We start from the raw sequence: 14,512 nt of genomic DNA on the forward strand, positions 1-14,512 counted from the left end.
AAAATTAATTATAACATGTTAATAGTTTAATTCAATTTGACTGAATTTTATTAGAATATCACGGAATTGCGCAGTGCGTTAACCTTTTGCTGCAAACAACTAAATCAAGTTTGTGATTAATATAGTATTACTGAGGTGCGTTCTAGGCAACTCTAAATATATTTTGGCTGCAATTCTCTATCTTACTGAATGTTATGTTATTGTTGTGAAATAGTAAAGGACCTAGTTAGGACTAAAGCTCACACCACATATATATATATATATATATATCACTCTGAATAAGCTGGTGGGTAGAATATTAGCAGGCCAGACTCCTGTCACCTGTATTGGATTTGAAATAGTTTTATTTTTGAGCCAAGCCACTTTCATCGTTTCCTCAGACGTCTTCTGATATGGCTCAGGCCCCGAGGTTGTCAAGCGGCCCTATTTTTTTCCAAAACGATAATAATCACACCCGGCTCTCCTGCCAGAACCGCACTGGAAGCCCCTGCAGCTGAGCAAAGTGACACTCTCACACTCGTCTGAAGATCCTGGGTCCCTGAAGTAGCTAGGCCTTGCCCACAGGTAGAGGGGAACTGGAAGTGTGACTCATTGCATTCACAGTGCCTCCTGCAATCTGTCACAAAAGGTGCTCACAAACACATCTTATCTCAGAAAGGGATCAGGAAGCAGTATTAAATATACTTAGTGCAATATTCTGGCAGTGATGTGCTGAAGTTAATTTCCTTCATCTTTATCTCAATTTATGTAGGCCAGCTTGAGTTGGCTAATACAGTGAGGGAAAAAGTATTTGATCCCCTGCTGATTTTGTACGTTTGCCCACTGACAAAGAAATGATCAGTCTATAATTTTAATGGTAGTTGTATTTTAACAGTGAGAGACAGAATAACAACAAAAAAATCCAGAAAAACGCATTTCAAAAAAGTTATAAATTGATTTGCATGTTATTGAGGGAAATAAGTATTTGACCCCTTCGACTTAGTACTTGGTGGCAAAACCCTTGTTGGCAATCACAGAGGTCAGACGTTTCTTGTAGTTGGCCACCAGGTTTGCACACATCTCAGGAGGGATTTTGTCCCACTCCACTTTGCAGATCCTCTCCAAGTCATTAAGGTTTCAAGGCTGACGTTTGGCAACTCGAACCTTCAGCTCCCTCCACAGATTTTCTATGGGATTAAGGTCTGGACACTGGTAGGCCACTCCAGGACCTTAATGTGCTTCTTCTTGAGCCACTCCTTTGTTGCCTTGGCTGTGTGTTTTGGGTCATTGTCATGCTGGAATACCCATCCACGACCCATTTTCAATGCCCTGGCTGAGGGAAGGAGCTGCTCTCCCAAGCTTTGACGGTACATGGCCCCGTCCATCGTCCCTTTGATGCAGTGCAGTTGTCCTGTCCCCTTAGCAGAAAAACACCCCCAAAGCATAATGTTTCCACCTCCATGTTTGACGGTGGGGATGGTGTTCTTGGGGTCATTCCTCCTCCTCCAAACACGGCGAGTTGAGTTGATGCCAAAGAGCTCGATTTTGGTCTCATCTGACCACAACACTTTCACCCAGTTCTCCTCTGAATCATTCAGATGTTCACTGGCAAACTTCAGACGGGCCTGTACATGTGCTTTCTTGAGCAGGGGGACCTTGCGGGCGCTGCAGGATTTCAGTCCTTCACGGCGTAGTGTGTTACCAATTGTTTTCTTGGTGACTATGGTCCCAGCTGCCTTGAGATCATTAACAAGATCCTCCCGTGTAGTTCTGGGCTGATTCCTCACCGTTCTCATGATCATTGAAACTCCACGAGGTGAGATCTTGCATGGAGCCCCAGAACGAGGGAGACTGACAGTTATTTTGTGTTTCTTCCATTTGCAAATAATCGCACCAACTGCTGTCACCTTCTCACCAAGCTGCTTGGCGATAGTCTTGTAGCCCATTCCAGCCTTGTGTAGGTCTACACTCTTGTCCCTGACATCCTTGGACAGCTCTTTGGTCTTGGCCATGGTGGAGAGTTTGGAATCTGATTGATTGATTGCTTCTGTGGACAGGTGTCTTTTATACAGGTAACGAGCTGAGATTAGGAGCACTCCCTTTAAGAGAGTGCTCCTAATCTCAGCTCGTTACCTGTATAAAAGACACCTGGGAGCCAGAAATCTTGCTGATTGATAGGGGATCAAATACTTATTTCCCTCATTAACATGCAAATCAATTTATAACTTTTTTGAAATGCGTTCTTCTGGATTTTTTTGCTGTTATTCTGTCTCTCACTGTTAAAATACACCTACCATTAAAATTATAGACTGATCATTTCTTTGTCAGTGGGCAAATGTACAAAATCAGCAGGGGATCAAATGCTTTTTTCCCTCACTGTTTTATTTTTATTTAAATCTTCCATACAATCTGTGCAATTAAATAAAATCACTTAGATGCTGCAGGTTCTCTTGGTATGCTTAGGAGGAACGGTGGCATCATGAAAATGGAGAACATCTCCAAGTATGTTTTTTTGATATGTGTTTGGTTTCTAAGTGCAAATCGTTTTAAATAATATAAGTCACATATTTGTTGTTTATCTGTGCTTAACTACTTTCTAGCTCCATCAAGGTACCATTTATGCCCAGCTCCTGCGCGATAGCTTGCCATATATTGTTGATCTATATTTATTTACTTTGTTGTATAGTTCTTTCTGGTTAGTCACACAGATGATAAGCTTTTCCATCAGTCCACATGCCTTCCTCATGATTGTGATTCCTTATGTGGCCAACGCACATAAAATCGCGTCAAATCAACCTATTTTCGATTCCAAAATTGACGCATCACCGGTGTACGACAATTACAGACTCCGTGTGCAAGGTGAGATAGTGAAGCTTTTCTTCTTTTCACGTACGTAAAAATTGGATACATCTTCGGATCCGGTGTGCAAAGGCCTTTAGAATCTATAAAGTTAAAGCAGGGGGAATCTAAACTTGTCTCATTTTAGTTGGCTAAAGCAGTCTCCTTTCTGTCACACTGTGGAGTCACACTAGTGAAGAGAATCAGATTGTTCTTCTAGTTATTAGAACTGCAAAAACTCCCTTTCCCATTTACCTGTCTGCTTTTCCCAACAGTGGTTGAGATGTGTTACTAAAATGATTAGGTGGCAGTAATCACAGTCACCGGCTCATCCTTATTCTGCTTTGAAGATTTTAAAGTCCGCTCATGTCTTTTATGGTTGTCTAGATCTCTTGCAGCATTTCGTAACTCATTAAATAAACCCGATTAGTGTAGATTAGATTACAAAATAAAGTCATTGTTATTTGGTGCTGGTTAGATCAGGGCTTGGGAAATGAATATTGTAGCTTAGGGTGGTAAATCAGTGAGATGAGGGAAAAGGAGAAGAGTGTGGTGAAAAAAATAAATTGCCCATCTCACCATAAGGTTTAGAATTTGTATTGTTAAATCATAAAGTATTAGGAACAACACAAATGATAAATCTTGCCTTTTTCACACTTTCGCTTTAGGCTTGAAGGATTTTATTTATAAAGCTTTCTCCGACAGTTTTCTGTCACTTCCACTTTCAATGAAAAAGTCGTAGAAACCATTTGAAATGCATGCAGACATCCTCATATATAACATAAGCCATATTTTGTCACATTTAAGTTTTTTTTATTTTATTCCGCAACTTGATTTATTTTCCTGTTTAGCAATGAAATAGAGAAAAGGAGCATCACAGGCAGGTCTAGTGCAGTTTTGGGTTCGCTTGTATGAAGCTCTTATTCACTGGGAGAAACGCTATAACCCTCTCAGTTTATTTCATCAATCTGGCTGCTACTTCACACTTCTCCCATTAGATGATAAACCCCACTGCTGCTGTCATCCATTTCCCAGCAGCCTCTGTCTCCTGTCCTTCATTTTTTTCTGTGTCTTCTCCTCTAACTCCAGGATCTTTGTCTTGCTTTCCTCCCATGCAGAAGACATTTGCGGCCAGTCCGTACTCAGACCCCATCACAGTGGAGATGCACAACAGGATGTCGAACAAGTCAGAGGAGCCGGAGATGCTGTGGGTGATGGGACCGGTCCTGGCTGTCATACTTATCATCATCATTGTCATCGCCATCCTGCTCTTCAAGAGGTGAGCTGCACCTCCCCAGTTTTCAGGCTTGGCTCGGTGTCCAGTCACTGCTGATCATAGACAATGTAAAGTTATGTATAAAACGTACACGACTACTGTGGGTTTGCAAGACTAGTGTAGAAAACATCTGATTTGTCCCGGATGTGTGTTTTTGATTGTGATGCATAATAATGGGCTTCTGCTACAGGTCAACATCTTCAACTGTCCCAGCCACCATCCACACAAAACAGTGTTGTAAATGTACACTTGGGAAAGTAAGGATTAGCTACCATAAATACCCCTCTGACAGGATAGATGTTGTTGCATTTTAGACTTGACTCACTTAAATTCACATCAATGCAGAGTATCATGACTCAAAATGTAGGTCACATCTGATACAACAGATATGCACAATAAACAGTTCCTATTCCTTTCATATCAAATGTAAATTTCCTCTGAAAAGTTCACGTGGATATCCTTTAGCCTCCAAATTGTATGTCTGTAGTTCTGTTAGAGAAAAGGGGAATTATCATCCCTTATATGACTGTTTTTCCCTAGTTAGCAATGGAGCCTTCTTCTGCTTTACTCTGATGCAGTTATCCTTAGGCAAGTAATCTTAAATTGCTGACTGCTGTGCTATGGGGAGCTACACAACCGAATCTCTAATAATAGCTCAGATTGATAACTGTTGGGCAGTTAAGGAAAGCAGCTCTGTTTGTGCATTGTACTGTATAGTACATGATTTTTAAGTTGTGTCCTAAATGACATAGAAAATGGAAGTCTTGACTCCTAGTCCCAAAAACGTGTCTCTTTTCTTTAATGCCTTTATGACTTTTTTGTTTTCGTCTGAACATTTAAATACATAATAATTAATATCAATCAATATTCCATATGTTTTTTTCTCACACACACATACACTCAAAATGTAAATCTTGCCATTAGTGGAAATGGTAATTGATGACTGGAGCATGCAGTGCTTAGAAAAAAGCATCGCCCCACTAATTCAAATGTATGTCTCTATCTCTTTTCATGCCACTGGACTTATATTAAAGACATCTTAGAGATACCAGCATGTAAGGACCCCAATTATTTTTGACTGTACACTTTATACATAACTTAAAATTCATATAATCCTATACATATGCTAGGCTCTAGTGACCAAAGTAAAATTGATAGTGCATTTTTTTTTTAGTGTGTTCTCTTCATTCTTAGACCAACATTTCAGTGTAGAAGATGCACTTGAACAGTTATTCATAACGCTATGACATCATCGCTCCTCACTTCTATCCCCAGTATCGCACGCCTCCGAGCTTTGCCCGTCCTGGGAGGTTATAATGCATGGGCAGTCTTTAAATCCTGAAGCAACGAGCCCAGCGCTCAATTAAAAGCGTCTTCAGCTGTCCAGGAAGCGCAGATTACAGAGGCATAAGAATAGAGTGGAAATAGAATTTTTTTTTTCAAAAGGGGAAATGCTTCAATACATCAAACCACATTATTCTGATGATCTTCACATTTTAAAGCAACATTTGCAGACATCATCACGTAATAATTCTGTTTTCTTAATTCAAATTTCCACCCACTCCCTTCTCTGGTTTTGTTTCTTATATAAACCCTGTACAGAGTATGCTAGGGATCAAGTTTTTTTTCTTCCACGGTGAAGATTTTAATTCCATGACTTGCTGATAGTGTTAATACACAATTTAACCTTAAATTAGATACTGCCTCTAGAGCAGTGATATCTGTGGAGCCCAGAACTGTACACAGTATCCAGATGAGCTCTAACTAGTGCATTGTACAGATGTGTCTCTAAGACCCTTTTCCATGGGGCATTTTTACATGGGTATCTCCCAGTAATGAGAGAACACAGAATGAGTTGGCTTCAATTTTTCAAAGGGCCCCTGCTGTTACCATCTGTGAATTTTGTCAGAACTTGACGGTTGACTTTTCACGGATGGTTTTTGGTGCGGCGCTTCCTGATGGCATTAGAGTCTAACGGAGAACTTCAGCAAACTGTACTTTGTTCCAGAGTAAATTTCCACAGGTTAGACTGTGTAACAATCTGCCATCCCATAAAGGGCAGCATATGAAAATTCCTCTTTGTTGCAACTCTTGATCCCCATACTACAAGTGGAGTAGTATAATTGGTGAAAAGGCAGCAGTGCAATATTGAGTGATTTGGCCTCTGCTGAATCCTGTATTGAACATCTTACTGTGAGCCAGGAAATGCTTGTTAATGTTCCCAATAGCACAGCACCCCCACACCCACTCCCCAGCCAGTTTGATCTTCTTAAAGAAATCTTGTCAAAGGGAGTAAAAACCTAGTTAAAGATTATCAGACAGCCACAGGGATTATATTGGTGCCTTCACAAGACTGCGAGCGAAAACTCATTTTCTAAATGTCACCGAAGACATCTGAATAAACCCCAATCCAAGGGTAAGTGAAAAGCTCGTAAGTCAGGTGTCATTTCCCTTGAAAGGCAGATGCTAGGTGGCATCTGTGGAATTGATGGACAGTAATTTAATTTTGACTGTCTGTTTTTTGTTTTGTTTTTTGTTTTTTCTCTGCTTGCATGTGGATACAGCAAACAAGAACGGTGGGTACTATCTGTCTTGCATGGTACACCCTTGTCCTCGCACAAGTTTTATTTGAATGTTTTTTGTCCTCTGCCCCAGCCCGACTTTAAGATACTGAAATGTCTTGGTTTTTGGTATTCAAGTGGAAAAACTGGAAGTGGCCTGCCAGCTAGAATTTATTTATCTCATTTCAGTTTCTTTAACAGTCAGAATCAGCAGCTTGATTATTCCCACACTTAAAATCAAATGAGTCAATAGTGAAGTCCTTTCAGATGTAGAAATGCTTTTTACCTCTTTAACTGATTGAATAAATAGTCTCCAACTCAGTCTGAACTCTCAGCAGGTAGATATGATTATCCCTTTGCATACTGACAGCACATTCTGTACTGTATAAAGTGTGGAGGTTGTTGAAACATTGTTTTAAATACAGGTGAGGTAAATACAGGGCTTCTTTTCTCTTGTTTTTCCAAACCTCCAGTTTTAAGAGTACCTAAATCCTGAACTAGGGCCAAAAACCTTCATTTATCTCCACATATTTATGTTACGCTGCAATTTAAGCATGGACTAGTAGCACTAAAGAGGCTTGTCTTTGCATTAAAGTGTGAACGAGACTCAATTCTTATTATCACTAACCCTCAGGGAAGGAACCTAGTCAAAATTAAGAAGAGTGTCTTTGCCAGAGATTGCTGTTGAGACATAGTTAGACTGTAGGGCTGAGGACAAGAATAGGGGCTTTTACACAATCCGTTCAGATCTGCATATGTTTTATAAAGTGGGTTCAAGGCAAGGTGTTAATGTGCGCAGAACATTGTAAATGGAGTGAAATGAAATGTGAAATTCCTCTGTTTGGCTTTGAGTGGCGCCCATCGCAGATCTCGATCTCTCGAGTGCCGACAGATGTGCTCCTCTCCCAATTAGCATGCAGATGCGGAGTGGCGAAATGTGTGTTGCTACCTGAAGCAAACGCGTTCATAAATACAGGTGCCGAAACAGAATAATTAGCCAGTGTTGTACCATCCAGCTGATACGGTAATGATAGTTTCTGCTTGTTTTTCCTTTAATCAGGCTTGGAAATTAAATGTTTAACAAGTGCTCCAAAAAACGAGTCCCTACATTCACTCCAGCTAAGACATAAGTGCCTGCTTCACAAACAAATGTACCCACCTGGGAAATGGTAATACTTCTGATATATGTACGCCCTGATTAAAAAATAAAAAATAAAAACCTGAAACCAGAAAGAGGCAATGGATCTCAAGCAGGGTACTCTTGAAAAGCATTTAAATGTGTGTTTTAAGGGCAGATAGTGCTGTAACATTCTACCGATTTCCATTTTTTAATGACTTAATTCAGCAGGTTTAATACAGTACGATCAAAACTGTGTGATTGCTGAAAATGAGTTCCACACAGACTTCTCTCCTCTGCCAACATTACAAACCACACTGGTTGGATTAATGTGCAGTTAGTATGCAATTTGACATTGGCATTTAGTGGATCTGCAGTTGTTAAGCAGACCCGTGAACGGTGCCAAGGAATTGGGCGAACGCTCCGTTGCCTGTGACGCTGACATGCTTCCGATTTGTATTTACAGGAAACGCGGCTCTCCCTCACCCAAGGATGACCACTCTGGTGGGGTAAAGGACTCCCTGCTGGCCCATTCTTCAGATCCCGTGGAGATGAGGCGGCTAAATTATCAGACCCCAGGTACAGTTTTAACCTGCTTAATGCGCAGAATGGGAGTTTTCGACCATTTGCAGTTTCCTGGCACCGTATAAATGAGCTCAAAACTCCAGAACCCTCCATTCTGCGTGTTCTGTGATGATCTTATGGGTTTCCCAAGATGGTTGTTTTTCATGCTTACTAATGGTTGCCTCTGCCCTCCCCACACCCACCCCACCCCCACCCCACCCCCACCCCACCCCCACCCAATAAACAAATAAAGATTCTGCAAAGATTTCTGATATCTAGTAATGAAGACGTGTGCGGTTGAAGGATCTTCAGTGGTTTCAAAGGGTTTGGTGAAACACTGTGAAGTCTGAGATTTGCTCTCCCAGCCCATTGTTTCCACAGGATTTATTTTCCCCCAAAAGTCAGTAATCTATTAATGGACATGTTAGAGTCATAAAAAACAATCTGAACTGAAACCGCAAGAAAAAAGAATAGAATATGTGAAAAGGCAGAAATGGAACAGAAAAAACAATAATAAAAGCCATTCTTACACCTAGTGAGTTCCACTTTCACAGTGACTGCTGTATCAAGAGTAGATTTGTCTAGCGGCAGATTTTTTTTGTATGCTTGCTTTCTACTTTTGCTACGGTTACAGAAACTATGGATTTTTGTTTATTTCAGTAATTCACCACATAAGAGCATAATGCCTCATGTTGGGGAAACTATACTGCTTCAACTTCGCTCAATTCACAGTGTTTTTTGTCATTTCAATTTTCTCCTGCCTCCGAACAGAACTTATTAGGTTCCCATTTAGATACAGAAGGGGCATCTGATGGGATGAACAAAGCCAGGTCTCTCAGCACTGTGTGACGATGAGTAGGTAGCCTGTCTGTTATTGTCATATCACTGACTTTTAGCCGGCATTCCCGGCTTCAGTAATTATGCTGTTGATAGCGGGCCGGATCAAGAATGCGGCCTCCATATTACATCTGGTCACCTGACAGAGATCTGGCTTCTGACTCCGCCCCCTCTGACACATTGAGAAAGGTGCATTGTGCCGGCACTAGTACGGACCTGCGGCTCCCAGCAGAGGAAATCAGGCCCCTGTCGGCAGCCAGTTAAACTGGGAGTAAACATTAGAGTCTGAGAATAAGTACTGTTCACAGACCACTGAAATGTATAGGTAGAGTGGCCCACATGAAGCCCTCCACATTATTTCTTTCAGTGTGAACCGCAGGGTGCACAAGGCAAGAGATTCGAGGTCTTGATGCAGGCGTGCTCTCTGTCATATGTTAACAATAGACCCATGTTGCGGGTTCTGATTTATGGCGATTCCTGCTACAGAAATTCAGCGCTGTGTTGACACCTCCGTATCCCTTGCTGTGTTGCCATCTAGGATTGTTTTTAGCAGTGTGTGCTAAAGGCAGATGGGAGATCAAGTATGCACAGTCTTTGTCCCTTCTGTAAGCTGATTTTCCACAACCTTCTGATTCAGTCTTCAGCCAAACCCAGTGAAACTCGTCTTTTCCACCATGCAATAATCAAGGATTAAACACAAAGCTAAGAGAGACTATGGGAAAATATCTCTCCTAAATGAAACTCAAACCCTTCAGTTATTAGTCAGATGACAACCCTAAAGGGAACAGTTCAGCTGATTTTCATTTCATGTACAAATCTGGAAATGATGCCTTGTCTTATTACTTTGAAGGTAAGGGCAGAAAAAACAAGTTTGGCAGAAAATGTAAAAGTCACAATTCTCCATTCTGCCCTCTTTCCACAAACTACAGCAGTCTGAGGTAATTAAAGATATTAATTCACCAGAATCATCATTCTATCCCTTTGAACTTTATAGAGGAATTAAATAGGCTGATTCACTGGAGAGGGTCCTGTTTCTCATTGCAGTGCTCACTGTTGTGCCCAATCTCTCGCTCTCTTTCTCTCCTCTTCCACTTTCTGAGAAGGGACCCCAAGGGAAACAAACTTGTTTCCTCTAATTGCTCTGATCGTGGTTGAAGACTCGAGCTTAATTACTCTGATAACTATACGTAAATACATATGTAATCATTTATAAAATGTTGAAAATAGAGGGCCAGATCACGTGTAAGGAAGGCCTATTATGAAAGCAGGTGCAGTGCAGTGGTTATAATAATGTCAGAACAGACTGACCACTAAGAAACCACTAGGTGGAGAATTTTTTGCTAATAAGAAAAAGAAGAAGAGAAAGGAGAAGATGCAAGGCGTTCTAAGTTGCTTTTTAAGTGATAAATTTGGTTGTACAAATGCAATGAGCCCACTCGAGAGAAGGCAAGTATGGCATGCAAAGTTGTGACGCAGTCTTCAGCAAGATCATCAGAAATCTTGTGTAGGCGGTTTGACAGGACCAAGTTTATTTTCACGTTTGCTTTTTCAGGCTTTCCCTGTCTCCCTCTGTGTGACCTCTCTCTCTTCTGGGTGTCCCAATAGTCGCAGCTTGCACTGTTAACATGCATCTTCTCCTTTCATCCCTTTTTTCGACATTTCTTCTCTTTCAAGACCTTTTCTGTAACTTAGTTTTATTTGAAAACAAAAAAAGAAAAAGAGCACCATAGTTTAATTTAATTTGAATAATATTAATAATATTCATCTTCATCATCATAATGAAAAAGATACTCTATTTTTTTATTCCTGCCCCAATCTTTTCTCCACAGGTCCCAGTGCCCCCAGTTGCCCGAACATTTCAAGTTAGTTTTTATTCCTCCTGTGTATATTTCTATCTCTTTCTCTCTCTCTCTCTTTCTCGTGCTGTGTATATAAATATATATGTGTGTGTATATGTATTTTCTAAATATAAATATACACACACACATATATATATATTTTTTTTTTTGTTTTTTTGTTTTTTTGTTTGTTTGTTTCACTCTATAATCTTTTCTCTCTCGCTCTTGTCCTTTTCTCTTTCTCTTCACTTTTTTTTCCCCCTCAGTGTGTCATGAAGGTCATTTCCACTCAAAGCAGTTGTACCGTGTCTGTGAATTTGATTTCTAACATGATTAATGGCTCCAGTTTAATTTAATTTTCCTCACTCATTTCCTTTTCACAGGCTGGCTTTCATAACTGTTTTTTTAAAAAGTAAAGATTTACCACAGCTAATCAATGGAGTGTATTATACTTGTTATGTTAGGGTCATAGCCGATCTTTGGCCTCAGGACATGCCCAGGAGATCACTGTGCTTGAGAGAGCCTGTTTATCATATTGAATATTATTTGACTTGATCCTTCCCCATGTTTAATTAGATGCAGAGAAAGTGTCTTAATATAAGACCAGTCTTTTAATCAAAAGTGTTTGATATTTCTCATTTAAATGTATTACCTACCCAGAACATCTCACCACTTCAGCAATTTACAATTTGTTTTGCACCTGCTGAAAGCTAATAACATCATTTAAATGGGTTAAGACTTCTATTAGTAGAATATTTTCTGAAAAAGGGAGTGTCAGATTCAATCTCATTTTTTCAATGTATAAGAGTATATAAGAAACTACAATGTAGATGCATTGATACAAGGACATTGTAGTTTGTGTGCGTATATATAGATGGATAGATTACTCAATGCATAACTCAATGATTTAACTAAGGAATGTTATTACGATGTAGAGAAAGCCTTGAATTAAACTCATTGTGTTTACGTACAGATTGATGAAAAAATGTAACGCACTGCATGCTCTATATTGTAGCCCCTTTACTAAACAAAGCATCCCAAGCATATTGATTTTTAAAATGGCTTTACTTTAGTGTATTTTCAGAATGTTTTGAAGTATTTCAGAAGGTTAACACTTTGTGAACAAACACCATTGAAGAATATAATCAGTTCCTCTTTCATCTCAGACGTTCTGCAATATCTAACCCTCCAGGAATCGAATGAATGTCTGACTAACTATTTTGTCTGTGTGTGTGTTTGTAATATTCAATGATACTAAATTATTTACCAATATTTGTGGGCCTTTCAAAGATGTCAGATACGCAACACACAAAGACAATTTATATTTGAGTTTTGGATAAACAGTTCTCTCAGAATTAAGATTACTCAGCATTTCGAAATACTGTGCTGCATGTCATGCATTTTAAAATCCCGTTTAGCATAGTGCTGGCTATGGTCTACAGTGAGGGGAATTCTGTGTGGCAGACAAGTTATAAACCATCGATTTAAACACCCACAATAAATCTGTATGAGAAACTCTCGAGCAGGTGTTTCGCATTCAGAAGTAAGAGTAGAAGCTGCACTTAGTTAAGTTTTGGCGTTACTTTTCATTTTAAACTTCTTAAACACATCTTAAACTGCTGTGTTTAGAGCCTCATCTTGATATGGTTATGAACAGTTTTGGCAACCAGTCTGAGAATGATCACAGGCTCTGTGAAAGTTAACTGAAGTGATTTTTAATTTGTGTTTTTTATAGTTTTCTTTTGTGCCTCCCCACCCCCACCTTCCCACCCCCCACTCCTTCGGTATTGTCAACACTAAAAGTGTCTGCTTCAGCCAGCACTGACGCTAACACATGAGCATGCTCAGTCGCTCATGCCCATCACCTGTGTCCCGCCAGCCTCACTTTTGTGCAGCATGTCACAGTTTTTGTACCCGAGTGAACGTCCTCTATGCATCGTTGAGCTCTGCGCTTCCCACCAACACGCATCGTTTTTTGCAGCGTCATGTGTATTGATATCTTGTTGCACTGTTTTTTTTGTTTCGTTTCATGTCTGGGCTCTCCACTGACCCCGGTCTCACCCGTGCATCCTCCATTGTGTTTTTCGTGTCTCCTGTATATCCAGGCATGAGAGAGCACCCTCCCATCTCCGTGAGCGACCTCGCCGACCACATCGAGAGACTCAAGGCCAATGACGGGCTGCGCTTCTCTCAAGAGTATGAGGTAAGAGTCCTAATATTAACTCAAAGAAGACTCCGCCTTCCCCTTTCCCCAGCTATGCAATAAGTCAGGTGTCTATGAACAGTAAGATGCACAAATACATATTCGGCTATCTGTACTTTATATCATTCATTACTAGTCATGAATGGCAGCTTCTACTTTTCCATTTCGTACATTATTACTGGCAGTTTCCAATTTTTTCCACATACACTTCTGTATTTTTGTTTACACAGACTTGTACTTCAAATATGTGGACTAGCTTGTATTGTGATGTTTATTATTTCAGAGTGTAGAAATAAGCATAAGAAATTGCCTTTTTCCTGCTTTTCTCGGCTTCTTATCCTGTAGAAGTAAGCCAGCATAACACAGGGTTTTAAGAACTAAAAGAAATCTGAGCAGCATAAACAAACATCCAACAGCCTCCTTATTTAAATTATCCACTTGAATCGCAAGCTCCTGTCACGTCAGTTGTCGCGTTTCTGCGCTGAAGTTGCAAGATTGTTTATTGTAACCAAATTAATGAAAAACCGCACAGCTCAGGAAAATGCATTTGTGAGTTAAGATGCACTTAAATTAAAACTTCTTCCCCCAGTGATGAGGTGCTCCAAAGAAAAAAAACTGGTTTTAAATAATGAGAGCGCGCATTCATCAGGCGCTCTCGAGGACAAATATTAGAGCCAAGCAATTTTGGCGGATGCACATCTCTAAAATGTTGATGACTTGCCGCAATCAATGGGGCTCTGTGTATCTGAGAAATTAGATTGACGGAAACGGGGATATAGCCTCTCAGACTATCTTTATTAGAGGAAAAAAATATAAGAAAAAGCTGGAAATGGCGTGACACAAATAAAGGGAACAATCCCAGCTTCAAAACAACTAAACTATGAAAATAAAAAAGAAGGGAAAAAAAATGAAATATATAGTAGTTCCCTGTCTTTTTTTGGCCTATATCTGTGATTTCCTTGGAGAGGGTTTCTGTTCTGTTTATCTTTTGCAGTCCTTCAGAGCAATCACTGTTCACGTTCATTACACTCCATCAAAAATAACACTCTAATAATACTGACACACTCCAGGGCTGTCTGCGTGTCCAATCCCCTTAACTGAAACCACAATATGATGTTTTGGAGGAAGATGGCTAGCATAATCCTTTTTATATATAAAAAAAATGTGTACCTCGTAATTTGATTATAATTTATGTACTCTTGCACGGGAAGGAAAAAAGACTCATTTGACCTTTGGGATATTAGAGAGTCCAGTTCTGTTCCATATTCAAGGAGATTTTAGTGTAAATAGACTTGTTAT

General features: G+C 40.0%; 1 protein-coding gene across 5 annotated transcripts in view; it reads left to right on the forward strand.

The window, feature by feature from the left end:
* Positions 1–14,512, forward strand: part of ptprfa (protein tyrosine phosphatase receptor type Fa) — a 206,526-nt gene that overhangs the window by 173,186 nt on the left and 18,828 nt on the right. For 3 of the 5 annotated variants that reach the window (XM_066691835.1, XM_066691834.1, XM_066691836.1), the window contains 4 exons: positions 3,936–4,096; positions 8,238–8,350; positions 11,002–11,034; positions 13,116–13,213. In XM_066691835.1, coding sequence (XP_066547932.1) covers positions 3,936–4,096; positions 8,238–8,350; positions 11,002–11,034; positions 13,116–13,213 — 405 coding nt within the window. The remainder of the gene's footprint in view (positions 1–3,935; positions 4,097–8,237; positions 8,351–11,001; positions 11,035–13,115; positions 13,214–14,512) is intronic. The other 2 variants (XM_066691837.1, XM_066691838.1) reach the window with 1 other exon arrangement.

This window comes from Amia ocellicauda, chromosome 19 (genome assembly GCF_036373705.1).
Source record: "Amia ocellicauda isolate fAmiCal2 chromosome 19, fAmiCal2.hap1, whole genome shotgun sequence".
Classification (NCBI taxonomy): Eukaryota; Metazoa; Chordata; class Actinopteri; order Amiiformes; family Amiidae; genus Amia; species Amia ocellicauda.